The 19,619-nt window shown below is 51.6% G+C and overlaps 1 protein-coding gene across 2 annotated transcripts in view; it reads left to right on the top strand.

Annotated features, from left to right (window-relative positions):
- The window catches only part of DRD2 (dopamine receptor D2), a 49,223-nt gene extending 29,826 nt beyond the window's left edge, over nucleotides 1–19,397 (top strand). The window contains exons 2-8 of one of the 2 annotated variants that reach the window (XM_077306165.1): nucleotides 8,244–8,542; nucleotides 13,214–13,323; nucleotides 13,695–13,831; nucleotides 14,590–14,786; nucleotides 16,732–16,818; nucleotides 17,610–17,946; nucleotides 18,557–19,397. In XM_077306165.1, the coding sequence (XP_077162280.1) occupies nucleotides 8,270–8,542; nucleotides 13,214–13,323; nucleotides 13,695–13,831; nucleotides 14,590–14,786; nucleotides 16,732–16,818; nucleotides 17,610–17,946; nucleotides 18,557–18,750 (1,335 nt within the window). In that variant the 5' untranslated portion in view covers nucleotides 8,244–8,269 and the 3' untranslated portion in view covers nucleotides 18,751–19,397. The remainder of the gene's footprint in view (nucleotides 1–8,243; nucleotides 8,543–13,213; nucleotides 13,324–13,694; nucleotides 13,832–14,589; nucleotides 14,787–16,731; nucleotides 16,819–17,609; nucleotides 17,947–18,556) is intronic. The other variant, XM_077306166.1, reaches the window with a different exon arrangement.
- Nucleotides 19,398–19,619: the final 222 nt, after the last annotated feature.

A 19,619-nucleotide genomic window follows, 5' to 3' on the forward strand; every position in this document is an offset into this window, starting at 1 on the left:
TCCCATCAATCCATCATAATGTGACCTGCCTGAGTACATGACACTGCACATCACACTGCGCTGAAAGTATCACACATCCAGAGAGGGTCTTCCTGCACCATTTGGCAGTGGCTACCAGGAAGCATTGCTTAAATGAATAGGGTTACCCCTTTCCCATTCTCAGGCTGCTAGCAGAAACTTCTTGAAACAAACATGGATGGCTGATGGGTTAGGCGATCCACAATGAGCTAGTGAGGACACTTCACCCGCATACTTCTGTACACAACAAGGGGAATTGGCTGCCAGCTGATGCAGTGATGGCCACAGGCGTAGATGGCTTTAAAAGGGGTGAAGTCAGATTCATGGAGGAGAGATGACTAAACCGTCTAAACCTTCTAGCCACAGTGACTAAAGGGGATTTCCATATTCAAAGGCAGTATATCTTCAAATACTAGTGCAAAGAGGCAAAATCAGGGGAAGGCCTTGGCCTTTGTGCCTGGTTGCTGGACCTCTAAAGGAACAGGTTGGCCCCTGTGGGAGACAGGAGGCTGGACCAGAGGGACCACAAGTCTCATCCTGCTGGGATCTTTTGAGGTTCTTACCAGAGGAAGGCCTTGGCCTCTATGTACTCCAGGGGAATTGGTTAGCCACCGTGTGAGACAGGATACTGGACTAGATGGACCACTGTTCTGATCCAGCAGGGCTCTTCTGTTCTTGTCAGGGAAAGGCTGTATCTCCTCTGCCCTGTTGAGCCTCCAGAGGAACAGGTGGGCCACTGTGGGAGACAGGATGCTGGATTAGAGGGACCTTCACTGGTCTGGTCCAGCAGGCTTCTTATGTTCAGCACCTGGAATTTAGCCCACAAAGAAGAGAGGGAGTCTGGGGTTTTGCAGCTCGTAGCCTGGCAGTAGCCTTGGGGGTGGGTTCATGTTCCAAGACCGGCTGCTGACTTTTAAGGATCAAAGGACTCTGCCTGGGAAACTTCCTGGTTCTACTGCTCAGCTAGCATGCTTGCCAATAAACCGATCCCGCAGCGATATCGTCTTTCCCGAAACGACCTGACCCCATATAAAGGGTGTTTCTTAAACTTCTGGGAAACGTTTGATTTTTCGGAGCACGTTCACTTGCAAGCGCTTTGCCCAAGAACATTTCGCCTTGTTGAAAAGGAAGAGGGAAGTGATCTTATGCAGCAACTTTCCCACAGATTGTGTAAAGAGATGTAACAACTCTGCGAGAGAGACAATGCTTTAAAAGGAAAGCTCTGTGCGTTTGCCAGAATGCCTTTCTTCCCTCTGTAAAAGGCCGAGCGACAAGGACAGCCGCTCTTGTCGGGTTCCTTGAAGCGAGCAAAGAGCTCTCCGTGGTGCTGAAGCCGGCAATCTCTCCCCGGCTGGTGGTGTGTGGGAGTGAAAGAGGGAGACGGATGGCTCCCTTTGCAAGCGGCCCTCCTCAGCTGTAGAGCCCTCGGAAAGCCGCCATTGTTCTTGGGGTTAAGCTGGAAGCCGCTTTTAGAATTCCTTTCCTGGGGCACTTTGTCCGCTGACAGGGAGCAGAAGCGAGGCTCAGATTAAACAAATTGTCTCACCGCTGGAGCACTTCGCAGCGAAGATTGTATCACTCAAACGGGGAGCGCAGTTTGGAGTATTATTCTCCTCGCCAACACTGTTGTTGTTGTTGTTGTTGTTGTTGTTATGTAAAGATTTGGACAGGCAAGCAGGAGCCTGTTTCCCAAGAGCCTGCCTCGTGAGCACCTCCTCACAAGCCCCCCCCCCCGTTCCCCTTTTTGGTCTCGCTCCCCTCCTGCTCCTGTGGGGGGGGGGTGCTCCCAGGAAAGGACTCTCCCAGTTCTGCAGGGCCTGCAAGACCGTATCGTCTTCTTCCCAGACTACAGTTGGGGCCGGCTGGATAATTAACAACATTACTCCTGTACTAGATTCCGGGGGCGATTAGTGGGTTGTAGACCGCCATGGTTTTGAAAAGTTGTTAGGAGTATGTCATCATATATGGATGTTGTTTTAATTGTTTTAATGGGGTTTTAGTGGGGCTTTTAACATGGACAATTGTCACCCACCAGGCGCCAGTTTGGGAGTGGCGGGCAATAAGTCAAAGTAATAAATAATAACAAATACATCCAAATCGTAGACCCCTCTCTCGCCCCTTCGGCCCTCCCCCCTCCATTCCTAACTTCTAGCTGGCTGTGAGTTACTTTTACTTCTGCTTATGGGACAGTGATCATTGTGGTTTTAAACTATCTTAAATTATCTTAATTATAGTCTTGTTAAATGCATTGGCTTTATTGAATTTTATCTTGTGTAAACCGCCCTGAGATGGTCTGCTTCAGCCTGGCTCCTCTCAGTCCTCCCCTTCCCACCTTTCCCTCTTACCGTCCCTCTGTGGCCCCTCCACACTCCAGCATTTCCATCCTGTTCTCCCTTAAGCAGAGTTCTGCCCTTCCCTCCTCCTTCTGCCTAAGAGACCACCATGGGCTTGGGTGGAGAGAGAGCCAAGCGGGCAAGACCTGTTTGTGGCAGGCAGTCGATCTTACAGGGCTGCCTGGGCCAGATACCAGGCTGGGGTGACCCAGCGGCTTCCTGCCCGCTGCCGATGGGGCCTGGCCTGTTCCCTGAAGGCAAGGCTCCAGTTCTTGAGACACCCTCTGCCCAGAGTGGGGAAAAGGGGAGACTGGCATGGTGCAGTCTGAGGAATGAGCAAGCCAGAGCTGGAGCAGAGGTTGAGCAAATTAATCATGGAGTGATTAATTAATCATGAAGCCCCACCTCTTCCTGCACCCACTCGAGGGAGCATTTGGCCCGGTGCACCTCATCCGCCCCTGATTTGTGCTCCTGCAGTGGAGCTGGGGCAGTGAAGTTCCCAGTGCATAAATGGTCCTGGTGGAGCTTTCCTGGGATGGTTTCATCTCATGCCCATGTTCCAGGGCAATTTATTCCCTTGCCACTCTCTGCAGCCTTGAGTGGTATACCTGGTTTGGGATGCAGGTCTGTGGGCAGTGAATTTTGTCTCCATGCCAAGCCGGCAGACAGATTAAAACATTGGCCTTTGATGTGAGCTACATGCCGTTCCCTGCGGCTTTTGCCCCTTCCTGTCTGTTCGCATGGAGCTTTCTTTTGACAACGCAGCAAATCTGCCTGTCAATAGTGCAGGCTGCATAAAATAGCTAATCAATCAGTATCATGTCTGCTATTCCCTCTGCTGTCATTTCTTCAATACTTTCCACAAAGCTCTGACAGGGACAACAGAGGTGCTTCTTCTCTCAACATATTCCCATGTGCCAATCAGGTTCTGTAGGAAAAGCTGTCTTGGGGAGTGAAGAAGAAAAACACTTCCAAGCAGATCAAATTCAGGCCCCAAAATCTTTACCTTCAATTCTCCCCACTTCTTCTTCCCCCTGTTTCCCTGGCTGAATCTGCAGCCCATTTCATCCAGCCTCGCTTTCTTGAACTCCCCCAGGGCACACCTAAACTACCGGTCTGCATATTCACTTACTGTTACCTTGTCTGTCAAAAGAAAATGTAGCCTGGGGATGTGAAGTGCTAAGACCAAGTGGCTGAAGGGCCAAGAAGGTGAGCCATCTCGGGAAGAACCCGAGAACTTTCTCCGGCAGTCACTAGAAAAAAGGCTTCCATTGACTCCAAGTACACGGGGGTTCGTTGGCTGCAAATACAGCTTCTTCTTGCATTACTGATGCATGTATTTGTATCTATACTTTGGTTTTCTCCTCAGTGGAGGTAAAAGCAACAGACAGTGTTGTCCCCCCTCCCTCCATTTTATCCTTACAACCTTTACCTTGCGAGGGACGCAAGGATGAGAGCCCAGGGTCCTCCAGCAACTATTATGGCAGAGCAGAGGCTCCAACCTGGCTCTCCCAGCACCTTAACCACCGCACCATGTGGGCATTTGGGAGCTGATTCTCTCTAAATATAAGCTAAGGGGAAAGTTTGTGGATAAGTGAGAGTGTTACTTGAGCATAACAGGGCTTTTGGGTAAGCGGCATGCATCTTGGCAAAGGAAATTCAACAGGGTGCAGGATGCCAAACACGGCATGCTGTGATATCAGTGGTGTGTCTCAGTCACAGTTGCTTAACACTCTACCACAAACTGGGCCAAGGGGGACCAAGCCCAGGAGTTAATGGGAACAGTCACTCACTCCCTGCTCCAAGGAGGCTTGGCTAAGCTGCAAGCTCCTTGGCAGGCATCATCTTTGCAGAGAGGAGCGCCAATCCCAGCTGGGCCGTGCAACTCATGAGGTGACCGAGGAACAGTCAGACCCCATCAGCCTAAACCTACCTCAGAGGGCTGTTTTGCAATTCACTTAATCACGCGTTTTTGCCCTTGTCCACATTCCATGTCTTGCTCGGTTTCTTTTGTCATCAGCTGCTCAAATTCAGTCACATCTCTTAGAACTCAGCCCCCAATACTCCTGATCTCCTTTAGTCCTGAGACTAATTGATAATACACCAGCCACTGAATGTTTACACCTTCATCTTGAATATCTTGCCAAGAATTGATTTCCCCTTGAGTGTTTATCATCATGCCATGAGTTTAAAAATCTTGTTTATTTTTCATATTCTTATCATAATGAGCTTCTATTGGGAACATAAGCAAAGAATTTGAGGGGATCAATAAATCCCGGCAAGTAATCCATAGTCTTAAAAGTCCCTCTCTGATTATGTGACTTTTTTTTCTTCTGTTATGATCTTTTTAGTCGATTTCTTAATCCATAAGTAATTGTCTGGGGCTTCGTCAGGTTGTGTGTCATGTTCCAGCTGGAACACTGAATGTTTCAAACAAACGTCTCCCATCAACGATAAAATACAGAAAAGATAAGAAAGAGAAAAAGTAAAAATGAAAACAACCAGTTATATATTCCGCAGAGCAAGTAATATTTAAAACGAGCATCACTCAGTATTGTCAATCTGCTAATTAAGCTGATATTTTCTTGAAAAGCAGCCAAGTGCTGTTCTGCCAAAATAAAGGTTTGCAGAATTAGTTATATTACTCTTTTGCTGAAAAGTTGTAATTAAAGATCAAAGTTTATCAGATACCCTGCTCCAAAAGCCATACATATATATTAGAAGAGTGACTTCAAGCACTGTTGGAAGGAGACCAGTGTCTTCAATTACTGTCACAGTTCTGGGAGTCCAAAAATATCCATAATATCACAGTTCTGGGAGTCCAAAATGTTGCAAAGATTGCACAGATCCCCATGGGGTCATCTGTTGGGCAGGTAAGAATAGAGAAGTCAATGCCCTCCTTTTCGGGCATTGTTTCCTTCCCTGCCTTTGAAATGGCTCCTTATCAGGCCTCTCCAGAAGCCTCCAAAGATGACAGTGTTTTTAAAATGTTGTGCCCCTCCCTGCTCTTTTGCATGCCCTAAAATTACCAGTGAGGTTCACAATATCTTTGAAATTTCTGTTTTAAAAGTGGAATTCCATCCTGTAGCTTTTGGGCCTTACTACTGACCGATTAGCTGACCACTCCCCAGGACAGATGCATGGATCTGTGCAGACCCCATGGAATGGAAGGGGAAGCCATCTTCTGCAGGAGGGCGTCTGATCTCTGAGACCAAAAGGCTCCGTTTCTGTTTAGACGGAAGGAGTAATTTCCTCGTGTCGACAGGATTCTGAGGCCCCGATGCTCTCTTTCCCTGAATCCAATTGTGATTCTCCAATCACTTCCCATTATGTGTCTTTCTCCAGTGTTATGAAAATTTGTGTGTGTGTTTATTTCAATTATGAGGGATGATTGGGGTGGGGGAGCCATTTCCCTTTTTGTCAAAGTACCATGGTGATAACCAATTAGCATAAACCTTTCCTAAATCGTTTTGTTTACTGGAGTGTTCTAATCAGTGTTTAATCTCTTCTAGAGCAGGGATAGATAAGGGCTTAATCAAACGGGGCTGGGGGGGGGGGGAAACAGAGCAGCTACGGAAACTTGAGAACTGGGGGGGGGGAGGAATTGGAACGCATCTTGCTTGCACAATTGAATAGATTTAGGTTGGAAAGTAATCTTTTCCTATATTGCTGGCTGTCTGAGACTGCATTGGGTGCTGTCCAGTAAGGAAATCTCTGCTGAATACCAGTCAGTGTGTGTAGAAAACAGAAGGGTAGAGTGGGACGGGACCTCCCGCAAAGATCATCCTGGTCCAACTCCTGCACAACACTGGAAATTCACAGCTGTGCCCCGGTGACCCTTGCTTTATACCCGGGGGAGGGGGGGAAACCCTCCAGAATCTGGCCTGGAGGATAATGCCTTCCTGACCCCAAAGTAGAATGGGCACAAAATCATAGAATCATAGAATCATAGAGTTGGAAGGGGCCATACAGGCCATCTAGTCCAACCCCCTGCTCAACGCAGGATTAGCCCTAAGCATCCTAAAATAAAGACCCACTGGAGCCAAAAAGCAACACAACCCTTCCTGCCCTCCACGCCCCTCAAGAGCTGCCTGAGGTCACAGGATGTGCTTTGCTGTCAGGGGGCCATCCAGTCTCTGCTAAAGGACCTTCAAGGCAGGAGAACCCACCACCTCCTGAGGGAGCCTCTTCCTCTGAGGAAGTTCTTAAACTGTCATGTTTACGGACGTGCCACGGGATGCACAGTCTCCCCCTGGGGGAACCTCCTACGATCCCAGTGTCTGGAGATCAGACCTCCTGGGGAAAATGGCTGCTGTGGAAGGGGAACTCTATGGCTGAGGTCCCTCTCCATCCTGGCCAGGATAGCGGGCTTGAACCCTGGCTAGCATTTGGGTGGGAGAGCTCCAAGGACTACCAGGGTCACGACACGGAGGCCAGAAACCCAACAGGGTCGCCATCAGTCAATGGTGACTGGACGGCAAACCACAAGCCACAGAGATCTCCCCCCCCCAAACCCTGCCGTCTCCAGCCCCTGCCCCCAACCCCCAGGTGTTTCTCCAGCAGGAGTTGGCACCCCAGCCAGTCGCAGTGCTGCTCCAAGAGGAAGGGCCTCTCGCTTTGCTTCCCGGGGAGCAGCAGCTGTTCCCCGCAAAGGCAGCCCAGCCAGAAATCAGATCTCGCTTGTGCCTGAGCAACGTCCCGTGAGTCATGCTCAGCAGGGGATCTTGTCGGAGGAGGAAGAGGCCCCGCATCGCAGACATTCTCTCCCGCAGGGAAGAAAAGAGAGAGAAAACAGAACAGCAACAGCTCACAGGGCCCCGAAAAAGAAGGCTAAAGGGCTGGGAAGACAGGGGGCTACAGCAGCCAAAAGGAAGCGACGGTGAATTAGCCCCAAGCAGGTCTGAGATCCACCCCCACCCCCTGCTCCCGCCGCCAGCACCTAAGTAGGTAATCAGTTTGGCAGTAGAAAGTCACCTGCTGGGGATTGGTGCTGATGGGCAGTCCCAGGGCAGGTGTGACTCAGGCCCTCAGTTGGCCAGTGGCAAGGGAACACGGATAAATCCACATTCCCTTTTCTGCCCAGAGGACAAAACAACAGAGGACTTGTCAGGCCTGGGCCATGTGTCTGCAGAAAATCCCCAATCGGGGCCTTGCTCCTACCCCCCCTCCCGAGCGTCACTTCCATCATCTACCCTCACAACCTTAAAAAAAAAGAAAGAAGTCTGATCGTGTTACAACTTAATTCCAAAGTCACAAAATGGCACCCCCCCCCTTCCCCGTTTGGTTGTATTGAGATCTGGCACAGTCTGTGTGTGTGGGGGGGGGAATGGTGTGATAACACAGCCCATTTTAAAAAATCCCCTTGTGTGTTGTAACGGTTTTGTGTTACAATGCAATCATGGTAATTATTATTTTTTAAGTATTTTGGATTTGGAGGGGGGGGGAGTGCTCAAATGGTGCTGGAAGGTGATTGGGGAATTCCCCCCACTCCACAGTGACTGAAGTCCTAAATTCCTGGTCATTGGCTTCCATATGCAGTAGGGAAAATCCGGGGCGGATGGGTGGGAGCGGGCCAAATGCGGTAAGACGCGGGGTGAGTAGCCCCGGATCAAAGACCAGTCGGCAATGTGGCTTTGCATCTTGCTTGTGATCAGAGCCCTCCTGTGACAACAGAGGCTGGCAAGCTTATTGCTGCCTTTTATCTGACCGCTCTCGCCATCTCTGTTGAGCCCCAGTTATCAGAATGACACTTCCAAATGAGTCCCCGGTCAGCTACTTGGCTCCCTTGAGCCATTCGGGGTGGAAATCGGGGGGGGGGGGTGGCTGGGGCTGCTTGTCTCCCTCACCCTTAATGATCAATGACGTTGTCCTTTCCTGTTTGTGACGAGGCAGATCCGAAAGCAGGGCCGCTTCTCCTCATGGATTTTCCAAATATGTCCTTGTATGACGATGGCTACGAGAACAGGACCTTCAACGGGTCTGGCCTGGAGCGGAGGGGGGCCCCATACAACTACTACGCCATGCTGCTCACCCTCCTCATCTTCGTCATCGTCTTCGGCAACGTGCTGGTGTGCATGGCTGTGTCAAGGGAGAAGGCCCTGCAGACCACCACCAACTACCTGATCGTCAGCCTGGCCGTGGCAGACCTGCTGGTGGCCACCCTCGTGATGCCCTGGGTGGTCTATCTGGAGGTACGTGCAGAGGAGACGCTGGGCATCCTGGGTGGCACAGAGAATCGCAGAGTGGGAAGGGGCCTCCAGGGTCATCTAGTCCAACCCTCTGCACAATGCAGGAAACTGGCAACTACCTGCCCACCACACCACAGGGATCCCAGGTGAGCCCCCCCCTGGAAGAAATTCCCTTCCCTTCCCAAATGGGTTATCCTGGGTCTGCAAGGAAGGGCCACAAGAGCCAAACCCTGGCCCATCCCTTCCTGCCCACCCACCCACTCACCATCTGCCTAAGGTCACAGAATCAGCATTTCTGTCAGATGACTATCTGGCCTCTGCTTAGAAACATGCAAAGACAGAGAGCTCACCCTCTCCCAGGGAAGCCTGTTCCACTGATGAACCGCTCTCACTGTCAGGAATTTCTTCCAGATGTTTGGCTGAAAATTCTTTTAAATTAATTTCATTGGTTCTGGTCCGACCCTCTGGAAGCAACAGAAAATAACTCTGCTCCCTCCTTTACGTGGCAGCCCCTCAAGTACTTGGAGATGGCTATCGGATACTTCTTAGTCGTGATTTTATTTTTGTGTATTTATTTATTCAGTTATATATGTAAATTTAAAACCTGATTTTGGCTTTTTTATTTCCCACTTGGAGGTCGGCTGCTCTAGCCTTGCCTTCTCCGGCCACCCCAAATTAACGCGTGTCTGATTGATGGGAGACCTTGGCCCTGTGCCTTCCTCCCTCTCTGCAGAACTCACCTGGGGCACTTCATATTGGTGGGCAGCAGGTGAATTTGACTGGCTTCTGACCGACTCAAGAAGCAGGGCCTGGCCTCGTAGGAAATGCCGTTGTTCCTTCCAGGAAACCTGACAGTATTAAGGATGCCAGTCCCAAGGAGGGGCCTCTCCCCACCCCCTGGATTATACAGCTCCTCTTCAGTTGACATAGATCAGTTCTCCTGAGGGGGGGAGGCTGCTTTTTGGGGGAGGAGGGGGGAGTCCATAGCATTCTACTCCATTGAGGTCCCTCCCTGTCCTAAACCCCGCCCACCCCCTCCTGGCTCCACCCCCAAAGTCTCCAGGTCTTTCCCAATCCAAAACTGGCAACCCCGCCCCAAAGGGATGATCATTCTCTTTGTCATTGCCATGAGAAGAGAAATATGATTTACGCCAGCATCAAATTAAAAGTTAGCAATGAATCATCCCCATCAAGCATTGATTTCTTTTCATTGTGTTGATTGGATTTTGATGGCTTTGCCTCCTTCTGGATTAATTTTTTTAAGCTTTATTTTTTGCAATTAATTAGTTGGCATTTTGTGTGACTTAAGGAAAAAATAACCTTTACAAGAACGTCAAAAAGTGAAGGATTTCAAACGAATTTCTCACAACAAAGTTTTGGATAAATCAAAGCTGCCCAAAAGCTCTTTCAGGGCAAGGCAGAGATCATAAAAGAGATGCCCCTGGGAATTCCGAAAGGCAATTTCTTGCAAATGTACAATCCCATTTATGCAAATTGTAGGTGCTCCCTTTGGAAAGCCAACATGGTGTAGAGAGGTTAAGAGCAATGGACTCTAACCCGGAGAACTGAGTTTGATTCTCCAGTCCCTATTCTTCCTCCACATGCAGCCAGCTGGATAACCTTGGACTAGTCACAGTTCTCTTAGGACTGTTCTTGCAGAGCAGTTCTCTTAGAGCTCTCTCAGCCCCACCTACTTCACAAAGTGTCGGTTGTGGGGAACGGTGTTTGTAAGCCATTTTGGGACTCATTTAGGTAGTAAAAAGTGGGGTATAAAATAGCCCAGCTCTTCTCTTCTTTGGCAGTCTGAGTCCAGAAATACCTATCAGCTCTTGATTGTTCTGCTAGGAAGAAAGACATTTTTTTCCTGGCTCATTCATCTTTGGGCCCCCAACAAGAACATACAAAATGGCACAAGTCAGCTAACTTGGCTAATTTTCTGAGAACAACAGCACAGGAAAGTAGTACATAAGGCAAATATTTAGAGGAAGCAGATATCCCAGAATTAGAACTCATTTCCAAGTCTCATAGCTCAGTTCTCCTGGCGAAAATGGCTGTTTTAAAGGGTGGATTGAAGGTCTTCTCCAAGTCCCTCCTTCCCCAGGATCTGTCCCCCAAATCTCTAGGCATTTCCTGACCCAGAGTTGGGAACCCAGCTTCTAAAACCCAAATCCTTTTTTTTTTAAAGGATATTAGGTGAATGGATGAGGTCAGAGAGAAAAAAGATCACAGCTGCCAGTCAGCACAGCTAAATGGAACCTCCATGCCCAGAGGTACGCTACCTCAAAAAACCTCTGGTGTGTGGGAAAAGCGGAGCAGGGAGTCTGGAGGCCTCGCTTTCAGATGGTGATCTTGCCTGAGGCATCCAGCTGGGCCTGATCCAGCAGTGCTCTTCGGAGGGTCTCCAGCAGCCTCCCACAGCTGTTTCCCCCTCCCACCCCTGCCAAATGTCTGCTAATCCCTTCTGAAGCAGCCCGTCTCTTCCCATAAAGCCAGTGATGCTGAGAGATGTTGGGGCAGATCCCAAGAAACCCGGTCAGGCAGAGCTGGCCGAGGGAGGCTGTTGACAGCTTGCTAGATGAGGATTCCGGACCATGTTGTCTGTTTCCAAATTCTCTCCGGCTGACGGGATCACTGCTGATCTCTCTGGACACATCTCGATGTTTACGTTACAAGCAAGGAACATCTGGGAGCTTGCTCAAAGGTGTGATTTGTGCAGTAAAGGGAATATGCTGGGTGCATGCTGTTTTTTTTTAAAGGAAAGCAAGTCCAGGGTTCTGTCAAGGAAACTCAAACGTTCTCCTTGTAAAGGAAGAGGTGTGCATGTGTTTGCTTCCTTCCCTAACTCACTTGCCTGTTCGGACAGGTTTACAAGAGGCAAACAGATCCATGGGCATTGTATTGATATGAATATCCATAGTTTCCTATGCTGAACCAATGCTATCCGAAGGGATTTATCATGGGCTGGCGCATTTGATTCCCTTGTTGGCTGAAAAATAGAGCTCACACGTGCAGAAAGATTAAACAACAGCCTTAACTGGGGGAGATTGACCTGTTAATTTGCAAGTTAATGAGTTAATCCCCCCTGAACTGTTCTGGCTGTTATAGAGATCAAGATGGGTAGCAGAGTTACTCTGTAGTAGTAGAAAAGAGTAAGAGACCAGTGGAATCTTAAAGACCAACAAAATTTTATTCAAGGTGTGAGCTTCTGTGTGCATAGCACCCTACCTTAGACACAGGGCAATGAGAATTATAAGTTCATTTATAGAATCATAGAATCATAGAGTTGGAAGGGGCCATGCAGGCCATCTAGTCCAACCCCCTGTTCAAGGCAGGATCAGCCCTAAGCATCCTAAAGCATCCAAGAAAAGTGTGTATCCAACCTTTGCTTGAATACTGCCAGTGAGGGGGAGCTCACCACCTCCTTAGGCAGCCTATTCCACTGCTGAACTAGAATAATAGAATCATAAGAGTTGGAAGGGGCCATACAGGCCATCTAGTCCAACCCCCTGCTCAATGCAGGATCAGCCCTAAGCATCCTAAAGCATCCAAGAAAAGTGTGTATCCAACATTTGCTTGAAGACTGCCAGTGAGGGGGAGCTCACCACCTCCTTAGGCAGCCTATTCCACTGCTGAACTAGAATAATAGAATCATAAGAGTTGGAAGGGGCCATACAGGCCATCTAGTCCAACCCCCTGCTCAATGCAGGATCAGCCCTAAGCATCCTAAAGCATCCAAGAAAAGTGTGTATCCAACCTTTGCTTGAATACTGCCAGTGAGGGGGAGCTCACCACCTCCTTAGGCAGCCTATTCCACTGCTGAACTAGAATAATAGAATCATAAGAGTTGGAAGGGGCCATACAGGCCATCTAGTCCAACCCCCTGCTCAATGCAGGATCAGCCCTAAGCATCCTAAAGCATCCAAGAAAAGTGTGTATCCAACCTTTGCTTGAATACTGCCAGTGAGGGGGAGCTCACCACCTCCTTAGGCAGCCTATTCCACTGCTGAACTAGAATAATAGAATCATAAGAGTTGGAAGGGGCCATACAGGCCATCTAGTCCAACCCCCTGCTCAATGCAGGATCAGCCCTAAGCATCCTAAAGCATCCAAGAAAAGTGTGTATCCAACATTTGCTTGAAGACTGCCAGTGAGGGGGAGCATATATAGCCAAAGGGTGGGTCATGGATTGCTACTCAGCATAATGAAGCTGTTTAAGAGATACGGGGGTCTGGCAGAAATAACAGGGCAAGTTTTTAAAAGTTATCATTCGTTTGGGTTCACTTGTGGGAGGAAAAACATAGTAAAGGGAATAAAAATGTCAAAACGGGAGACTAGCGGACAGATGGCACAGGGCCACAAATTGTGTTGGGCTGTTACACGTTCTGTCGAAGCGCAGATGCACAGAGAGCACTTGGCTGTTTTGATTTTACTTTTTCATGTTGTTATCGAGTTGCAGCCAACCTGAGGCAAGCCCGCAGGGTTCAGAGGTGGTTCCCCGAGGCCTGGCTCCGCGTAGCGACCCTGGAGGGCTCCCCTCCAACCCTAGCCAGGGTCTGGCCCTGCTTAGCAGCTGAGGTCAGCCAAGGTCAGGCTAGGCTGGGCCACCCAGGTTTGGGCTTGGCTCTGTGCGACTTGACCGTAAAGTTTTTCCTTTCTGTTCTTCTTTCCCCTCAGGTGGTTGGGGAGTGGCGATTCAGCCAGATCCACTGTGACATCTTTGTCACCCTGGACGTTATGATGTGCACGGCCAGCATCCTCAATCTGTGTGCCATCAGCATTGACAGGTAAAGAATCCTTCCCTCTTTTCTCCACAGGTAGGTGCCCCAGTGGGACAGCCTTGGGCATCATGGAGCCAGCAGACACCTTTGGGGGCACCTGCAAAGTGATCGTCCCTGGGAGATTAAATTGGCTGGGCAGGTTTGTAAAATCCACAGCACAAGGATCGCCCTGGTCTGCCTGAAGGTCAGCTGCCCCCTAGGCTGTGTTGGCATTCCAAGGGTGCCCCAAGGTAGACCAAAAGTGGGGACCCTGAGAGAGGCCCTTGCAAACCTTTCTGCCATGCTGGGGCCCAAAGGGCTCACAGGGCCTCTTGCTGGAGTTCCAGGTGAGCAGCAAGACTGCACTGAAGCCTCCCTTTCTGTCTCCCGGATCACAGGTACACCGCCGTGGCAATGCCCATGCTCTATAACACCCGCTATAGCTCCAAGCGCAGAGTCGCCGTCATGATCGCGGTGGTTTGGGTCCTGTCTTTTGCTATCTCCTGCCCCCTGCTTTTCGGGCTGAACAACACAGGTGAGCACCTCTGGAGTCCGCAGCAGCTGACAAACCCCCGTCCCTCCCTCTCCCCACGACAGGCACCCTGTGAGGCAGGTGGGGCTGAGAGAGCACGGAGAGAACTGGGACTGGCCCCAGGCCACCCAGCTAGCTGCTTGTGGGGGAGGAGTGGGGAATTGAACCCGGTTCTCAGATTAGAGGCCTCTGCCCTTAACCCAAATGCCAGGCTGGCTCTATGCAGGCTGGAAAGGCCTGGAAACTCTGTTTCCCCCCCCCCACCAACCCCCGGACCACCCAAATGAGGAAAATCCCCCACCTTTCCCACCTCAAGTCGAGGGAGATTGCACAATTCGGAACTTAATCAAATAATAACACACACAAATGGGGCATGAAGGGACTGCTTGTCTTTAGTTTCCTTGGGAGCCACGATGGAGCAGAAAGGGCTGCAGGGGGCAAGAGCAGCAGTGGAGTAGAGGCCCAATTCCCTCCCCCCGGAGAGAACTAGTTGAATGATCTCTCGTGACCCCCATCTTGACCCTGGGGACGAGGCCGCTGGGCATCCACCGCAAAGCTCCTTCTGCCCTGTGGCTTGCAGCCCCCACGTGGAAGGCCCCACCCTTGACTTGGGATTCCGTGCCTGGGACAGAGCTGGGTGGAATCCTCCCCGTGCCCCAGGGAGCGCCCCCTCCTTTAGTCTCACGCATGCAGACACGTACAAGCTGGCAGTAGCTCCTAATGGCTGGGACCATGCTCCTGCACTCTCTTGTGTTTTCCAGAGAAGAATGAGTGTATCATTGCCAACCCTGCCTTTGTTGTGTATTCCTCTATCGTCTCCTTCTACGTCCCCTTCATTGTCACCCTGCTGGTGTACGTACAGATATACATAGTGCTGCGGAAACGCAGGAAGCGCGTCAACACCAAGCGCATCGCCACCCACTTGGGCCCCGACTCGGACACGCAGGCTCCGCTGAAGGTAAGAGCCCGCATGCCCCCTCCCCAATCTCCACCAGCTCTCCCCCACCCCGGCCCTCCTTGGCCCCTAGGATGGTCCCCTCCCCCTCCTCCCTTCCCTGGTCTGTGTGGCTTGGCCTCAGGGGACGTGCAGAGTACAATGTGGCTGCTCGCTTCTCCAGCCCCCAGGGTGAATATTCTCCAGGGTGGGGGCCTTCGATGACAGCAGGGGTCCCCAGCCCTTTAGAGCTTGCAGGCACCTGAGGACCTCTGGGGCACAAAATGGCTGGCCCAGCTTTTCTTCAGCCACACTGAGAAGAGCCTTGTGCTGTGGGGCCAAGGAAGCATCTTTAGAAATCTGAAAACCCAGCCAGGTCTCCTGGGGCCAACCGGAAGTCTGGCTGACTGAAAGCTCCTCCTGGTCCTGACCCCACTCTCAAAATCACGTGGTGGGCAACAGGAAAGGGAGCCCTGGGCATCCTGAAGGGCATCTCTGGATCGCAGTCTTCTTTGCTCTTCACATTATTGTTTCATGGCTGATTCTACCCAACCGTCTTTGAGGGCTACCGATGCCGCCTCCCATTAGCTCCTTGGGGCACATGGCTCAGCCCTGTCAGACTTGGATAAGCAGAACTGCCTGGCTGGAGCAAAGAGCCACACGTTCGGAAGGCCAGCCACGGACGATGGCCAGGAAACGACTTGGCACAGCAAGCGCAGAGACAAAGGAGAAGGAAACAGAGACACAGAGATGCAGCATTAATTGATTTCCCGTCTGTCTACCGAGCGACATGGAAGGCAACAGAAGCTGGGCTCTCTTTGGCCATTGTCCAACAGTTCTAAAGGAAAAACCAAGTCCTTCCCAGAGGATAAGAGCCAATTTATGGGCTCTTACACAAATCCTTAAGTGCCCTGTTATCTTTTTCATCTTTTAAGTGGGGACGAGGTAGAGGTTTATACACTTAGGCATGGGGGGGGGGGCAAAGAGAGCTTTCCCTCCCTCCCTCAAGATACTACAATTCAATGGTATCCAATGAACCAGAGGGGCAGAAGACTCAGAAGTGGCTATAATGTGGCAGATGTGGCGGGAGGATCTCATGATGGCCACTGGGATCAACAGCTTTCACAGGTGGATTAGACAGGCGCCTGGAGGAGAGGCCCGTCTGTGGCTCCTAGCCGTAGACAATAAAGCAAACCTCCAAGTTCAGAGGAAGCTGGCCTGGAATCCCAGTGCTAGGAAGCAACATCAGGGGAAGGCCTCAGCCTCTGAGCTCTCCAGAAGAACTGGCTGGCCAATGCATGGACAAGATGCTGGACTGCATGCATCGCTGGCCTGATCCAGCAGGGCTCTTCCCAGGTTCTTATGCCTCTCAGCACCCTGCAAAGCTCCGGCCAGCTGGTCAGGGCTCCCATTCAGGCACCAGCCAGGCAAGCACCAGCTAAGGTGGCAGAGGGGCTCCTAGAATGTTCTGTGGACACATGGACAAAACATCTGGATGCCTAACAAGATCTGCTCTTGTAGTTTCGGACCCGGCCTGCCACCTGCCACTCACCAGATGTGTATAGCATCCCCCCTCCCCCAGGGGACGGGTGCCGTAACCCGTCTTGCCTGTTGTCGCCTGGAAAGCAGGGGGAGGGTTGAGCACCCAGCAGGCCAGGACACGGGGACGGCTGGTCAATGCCCTTTGGATGGACCGGGTTGTATCCAGGTGTGACTGAGATAGAAAATGTTCTGAGATGGACCTTGGACAATGCCTTCACCCACCTTTTTCCTCTGGGACAAAGCCGAGTCTGCCAAGCCATTCGCCTGACATTCAGGGAGACCTAGCGCAGTCCTTCTGCCTCTGTCTCGGGCCCTCTGCTGCTTTCTGCCCCCCCCCCATCCTTCTTTGTGGCTCCAGTGGTGGTCTTCTTACGTAACCCGTGTATCCCTCCTTGCCTCCTGTCCCGCCCCCGCCCCTTCCCCCTAGGACAAATGCACCCACCCAGAAGACGTGAGGCTGTGCCCACTCATGGTGAAGTCCAATGGGAGCTTCCTGGGGAATAAGCACAAAGGGGTGAGTGGCGTCTTCATGCCCAGCAGTCCGTCTCCTCTGCCTGCGGGAGGAGAGGAGCAACTTCTGGGAGGTTGATTTGCACCCCCAGAATCCAGAGAGGGGAGGCAGGGAAATCCTTCTCTACGGTGTTTCTATCCTTTTCGTAATATCTTCACAGCATTCTCACCTGAGGCTCCTGTGTACAGAATTAGAACCTGGGTCCATCAGACTGGCAGGGGCTCTCCAGGGTCCAGGCAGAGAAGTCTTTCACACCATCTGCCCCTTGGTCCTTTCTAAGCTGGGTCTCATGCCCCAGGCCCACCCTCCAATTTCTCCAGGGAAACTGGTCACTTGTAATATCAGGGGCTCTCCAGGTGCCCCCTGGCAGCCCTAAGGATACCCCCTGAGGTTCCCTCCCTGCCCCAGGCTCTGCCCCCCAACCAAGATTTAGCATCTATGGGACCACACCCACAGACCAGACCGTCCCACTAGCCCTGGATGGCTTGCAGGGGATGCAGGTGCAGTTCATGCTTCACTGAATCCAAAATGCGCCCAGAGCTGGCAGCTCTCCGAATGCTCTTGTGAAGTGGCTGCTTCAGGGGGCCAGAGGTGTGTTTCCTTTCAGAGAGACACTCCCTTCTGTGTTTCTTCATAAAACCAATTTAGAACCCTCTTCTCCCCCGCCCCCCCAGCTGGTTCTTTGTTTGCTGCTACCGTTGTGACTGGTCTGTGGGTTCGTTTTGGCATTTTGCGGGTTGTCTGGCTTCATGTCGATCTGCTTTTCTGTTTTCATGGTTTTGGTCCTTCTCCAGGAGGCCGCGAATCACATTGGAGAGGTGGAGATGGCGACCAGCACCAGCCCCCCGGAGAAGAGCAAACACCACAAGTCCACCGCAGCTGGAAACAACGAGCTGGCCCCACCAGCCCCCTCCAAGCAGGGTGACCATCCTGGCCTGCAGTCCCCCATGGGCAGCCCATCCATGCAGGAGAAGAATGGACACACGGCCAGCCAACCCAAGGCGGCCAAGGTCTTCGAGATCCAGACCCTGCCCAATGGCAAGACCAGGACCTCCCTCAAGAGCATGAGCAGGAGGAAATTTTCACAGCAGAAGGAGAAGAAAGCCACCCAGATGTTGGCCATTGTGCTAGGTAAGCTACACTTGAAAAGATGGCAAGGGGGTCTGGAACCCTTTCCTGGGGAATCCTGGAACAGGAACCTGGATTTCTGCTTGGTCCTCTTCCCAGGAACCCTTCTTACAGACGGCCGCTCTCCAGGTAGTGTTTCCACAGGCTGATGCTTGCAGGGAACAGGTTTTCAAACTAACCCATGTGTGCAAAACTTCACAGGGAGCTTAAACCCCAGAATGTTCTGTGAATCCATGCCTAGACAAACATACCGGGGGGAGGGGGGTAGATTCAAATGGGCAGCCGTGTTGGTCTGAAGTAGCACAATAAAATCAGAGTCCAGGAGCACCTTTAAGACCAACCAAGATTTATTCAGGGCGTGAGCCCTGAATAAATCCTTGTTGGTCTTAAAGGTGCTCCTGGACTCTGACTTTATTATACCGGGGGGGGGGGTGCCATGCAGGAATTCTCTTTCTTTCTATGCCTTTCCTTTGCTTGGCAAGCCCTGGGTGACGGGGCTCCGAGTCGGCCCCACGTGGTGGTTCCAAGCCCTGATGCACGACCAGACCCTGGCTGCAGAGAGTGCTTCGGCCTCCGCAGGGCTAACGTGTCTCCTCCGACGTGTCTCCTCCAGGTGTCTTTATCATCTGCTGGCTTCCCTTCTTCATCACCCACATCCTGAACATGCACTGCCACTGCGACATCCCCCAGGGCATGTACAATGCCTTCACGTGGCTCGGCTACGTCAACAGCGCGGTCAACCCCATCATCTACACCACTTTCAACGTGGAGTTTCGAAAGGCCTTCCTCAAGATCCTCCACTGCTAAGGCCACGGGTGTGTGGACCACGCAGTCCGGCCCGGGGGGCGCTGGATCCGCAGACAAGCTGGCAGAGTCACGTGCCATTCCTTTCCTGCCTGGACGGCCGCCTTGGCAGAAAGCTGTCGGGCCGGAGCGGTGATGCCGGGACTCCTCGGAGGGAACGGCGCAACAGAGTTCATTTCAATTGCCACATATGCACTGTGCTTTTTTAAAAAAAACAAGAGCGCGGCGGACACAGGCACCCACGCCACGGCACCCCTTGAGGTCCACGCGGCCTCCACAGCGCTGGCCCCAGGATGGCATCACGGACCGCTTGTGCATGGCCACCAAGGATGCGATTCTCACCACCAAAGACCCCCCCGTCGCCCCGCCTGCTTTGCAATAGGAGCCCCTCCGTCCTCGGGGGCCATGAGCTTGCCTTCAAACATTCGCTGTCCTCTTGGGGTGGGGTTGAACTGCCAAGGCCTGGAGGGACCGGCTCCCTAAGAGCACTCACTTGCCGGCCCGGTGCACCCAAGGGAAGGGCACCCTGGGGAAACGGGACCTTAGGGCTCAGTGGGGGATAACGAAACACCAATGTATATATGAATAAACAGGATGAATTGAGCAAAAGCCCAAGCCAAAAAAATAAACAGATACGTGAACCAACAAGAGCTCCACACTCTTGTCTTGTGTGGTGTGCTTCGTATTCAGCTGGGTTGTCTCCACTCTAGCATCTTCTCTGAGCAGGTGCCATTGTGTAGGCCAGGGGTAGTCAAACTGCGGCCCTCCAGATGTCCACGGACTACAATTCCCACGAGCCCCTGCCAGCGAATGCTTTGCAAGGAGACGATCCCAGATGCAGCCCAGTTAGAGCTTTTGGGGCATCAGGGGAC

The sequence above is a fragment of the Paroedura picta genome, chromosome 12 (assembly GCF_049243985.1).
Source record: "Paroedura picta isolate Pp20150507F chromosome 12, Ppicta_v3.0, whole genome shotgun sequence".
Lineage (NCBI taxonomy): Eukaryota > Metazoa > Chordata > Lepidosauria > Squamata > Gekkonidae > Paroedura > Paroedura picta.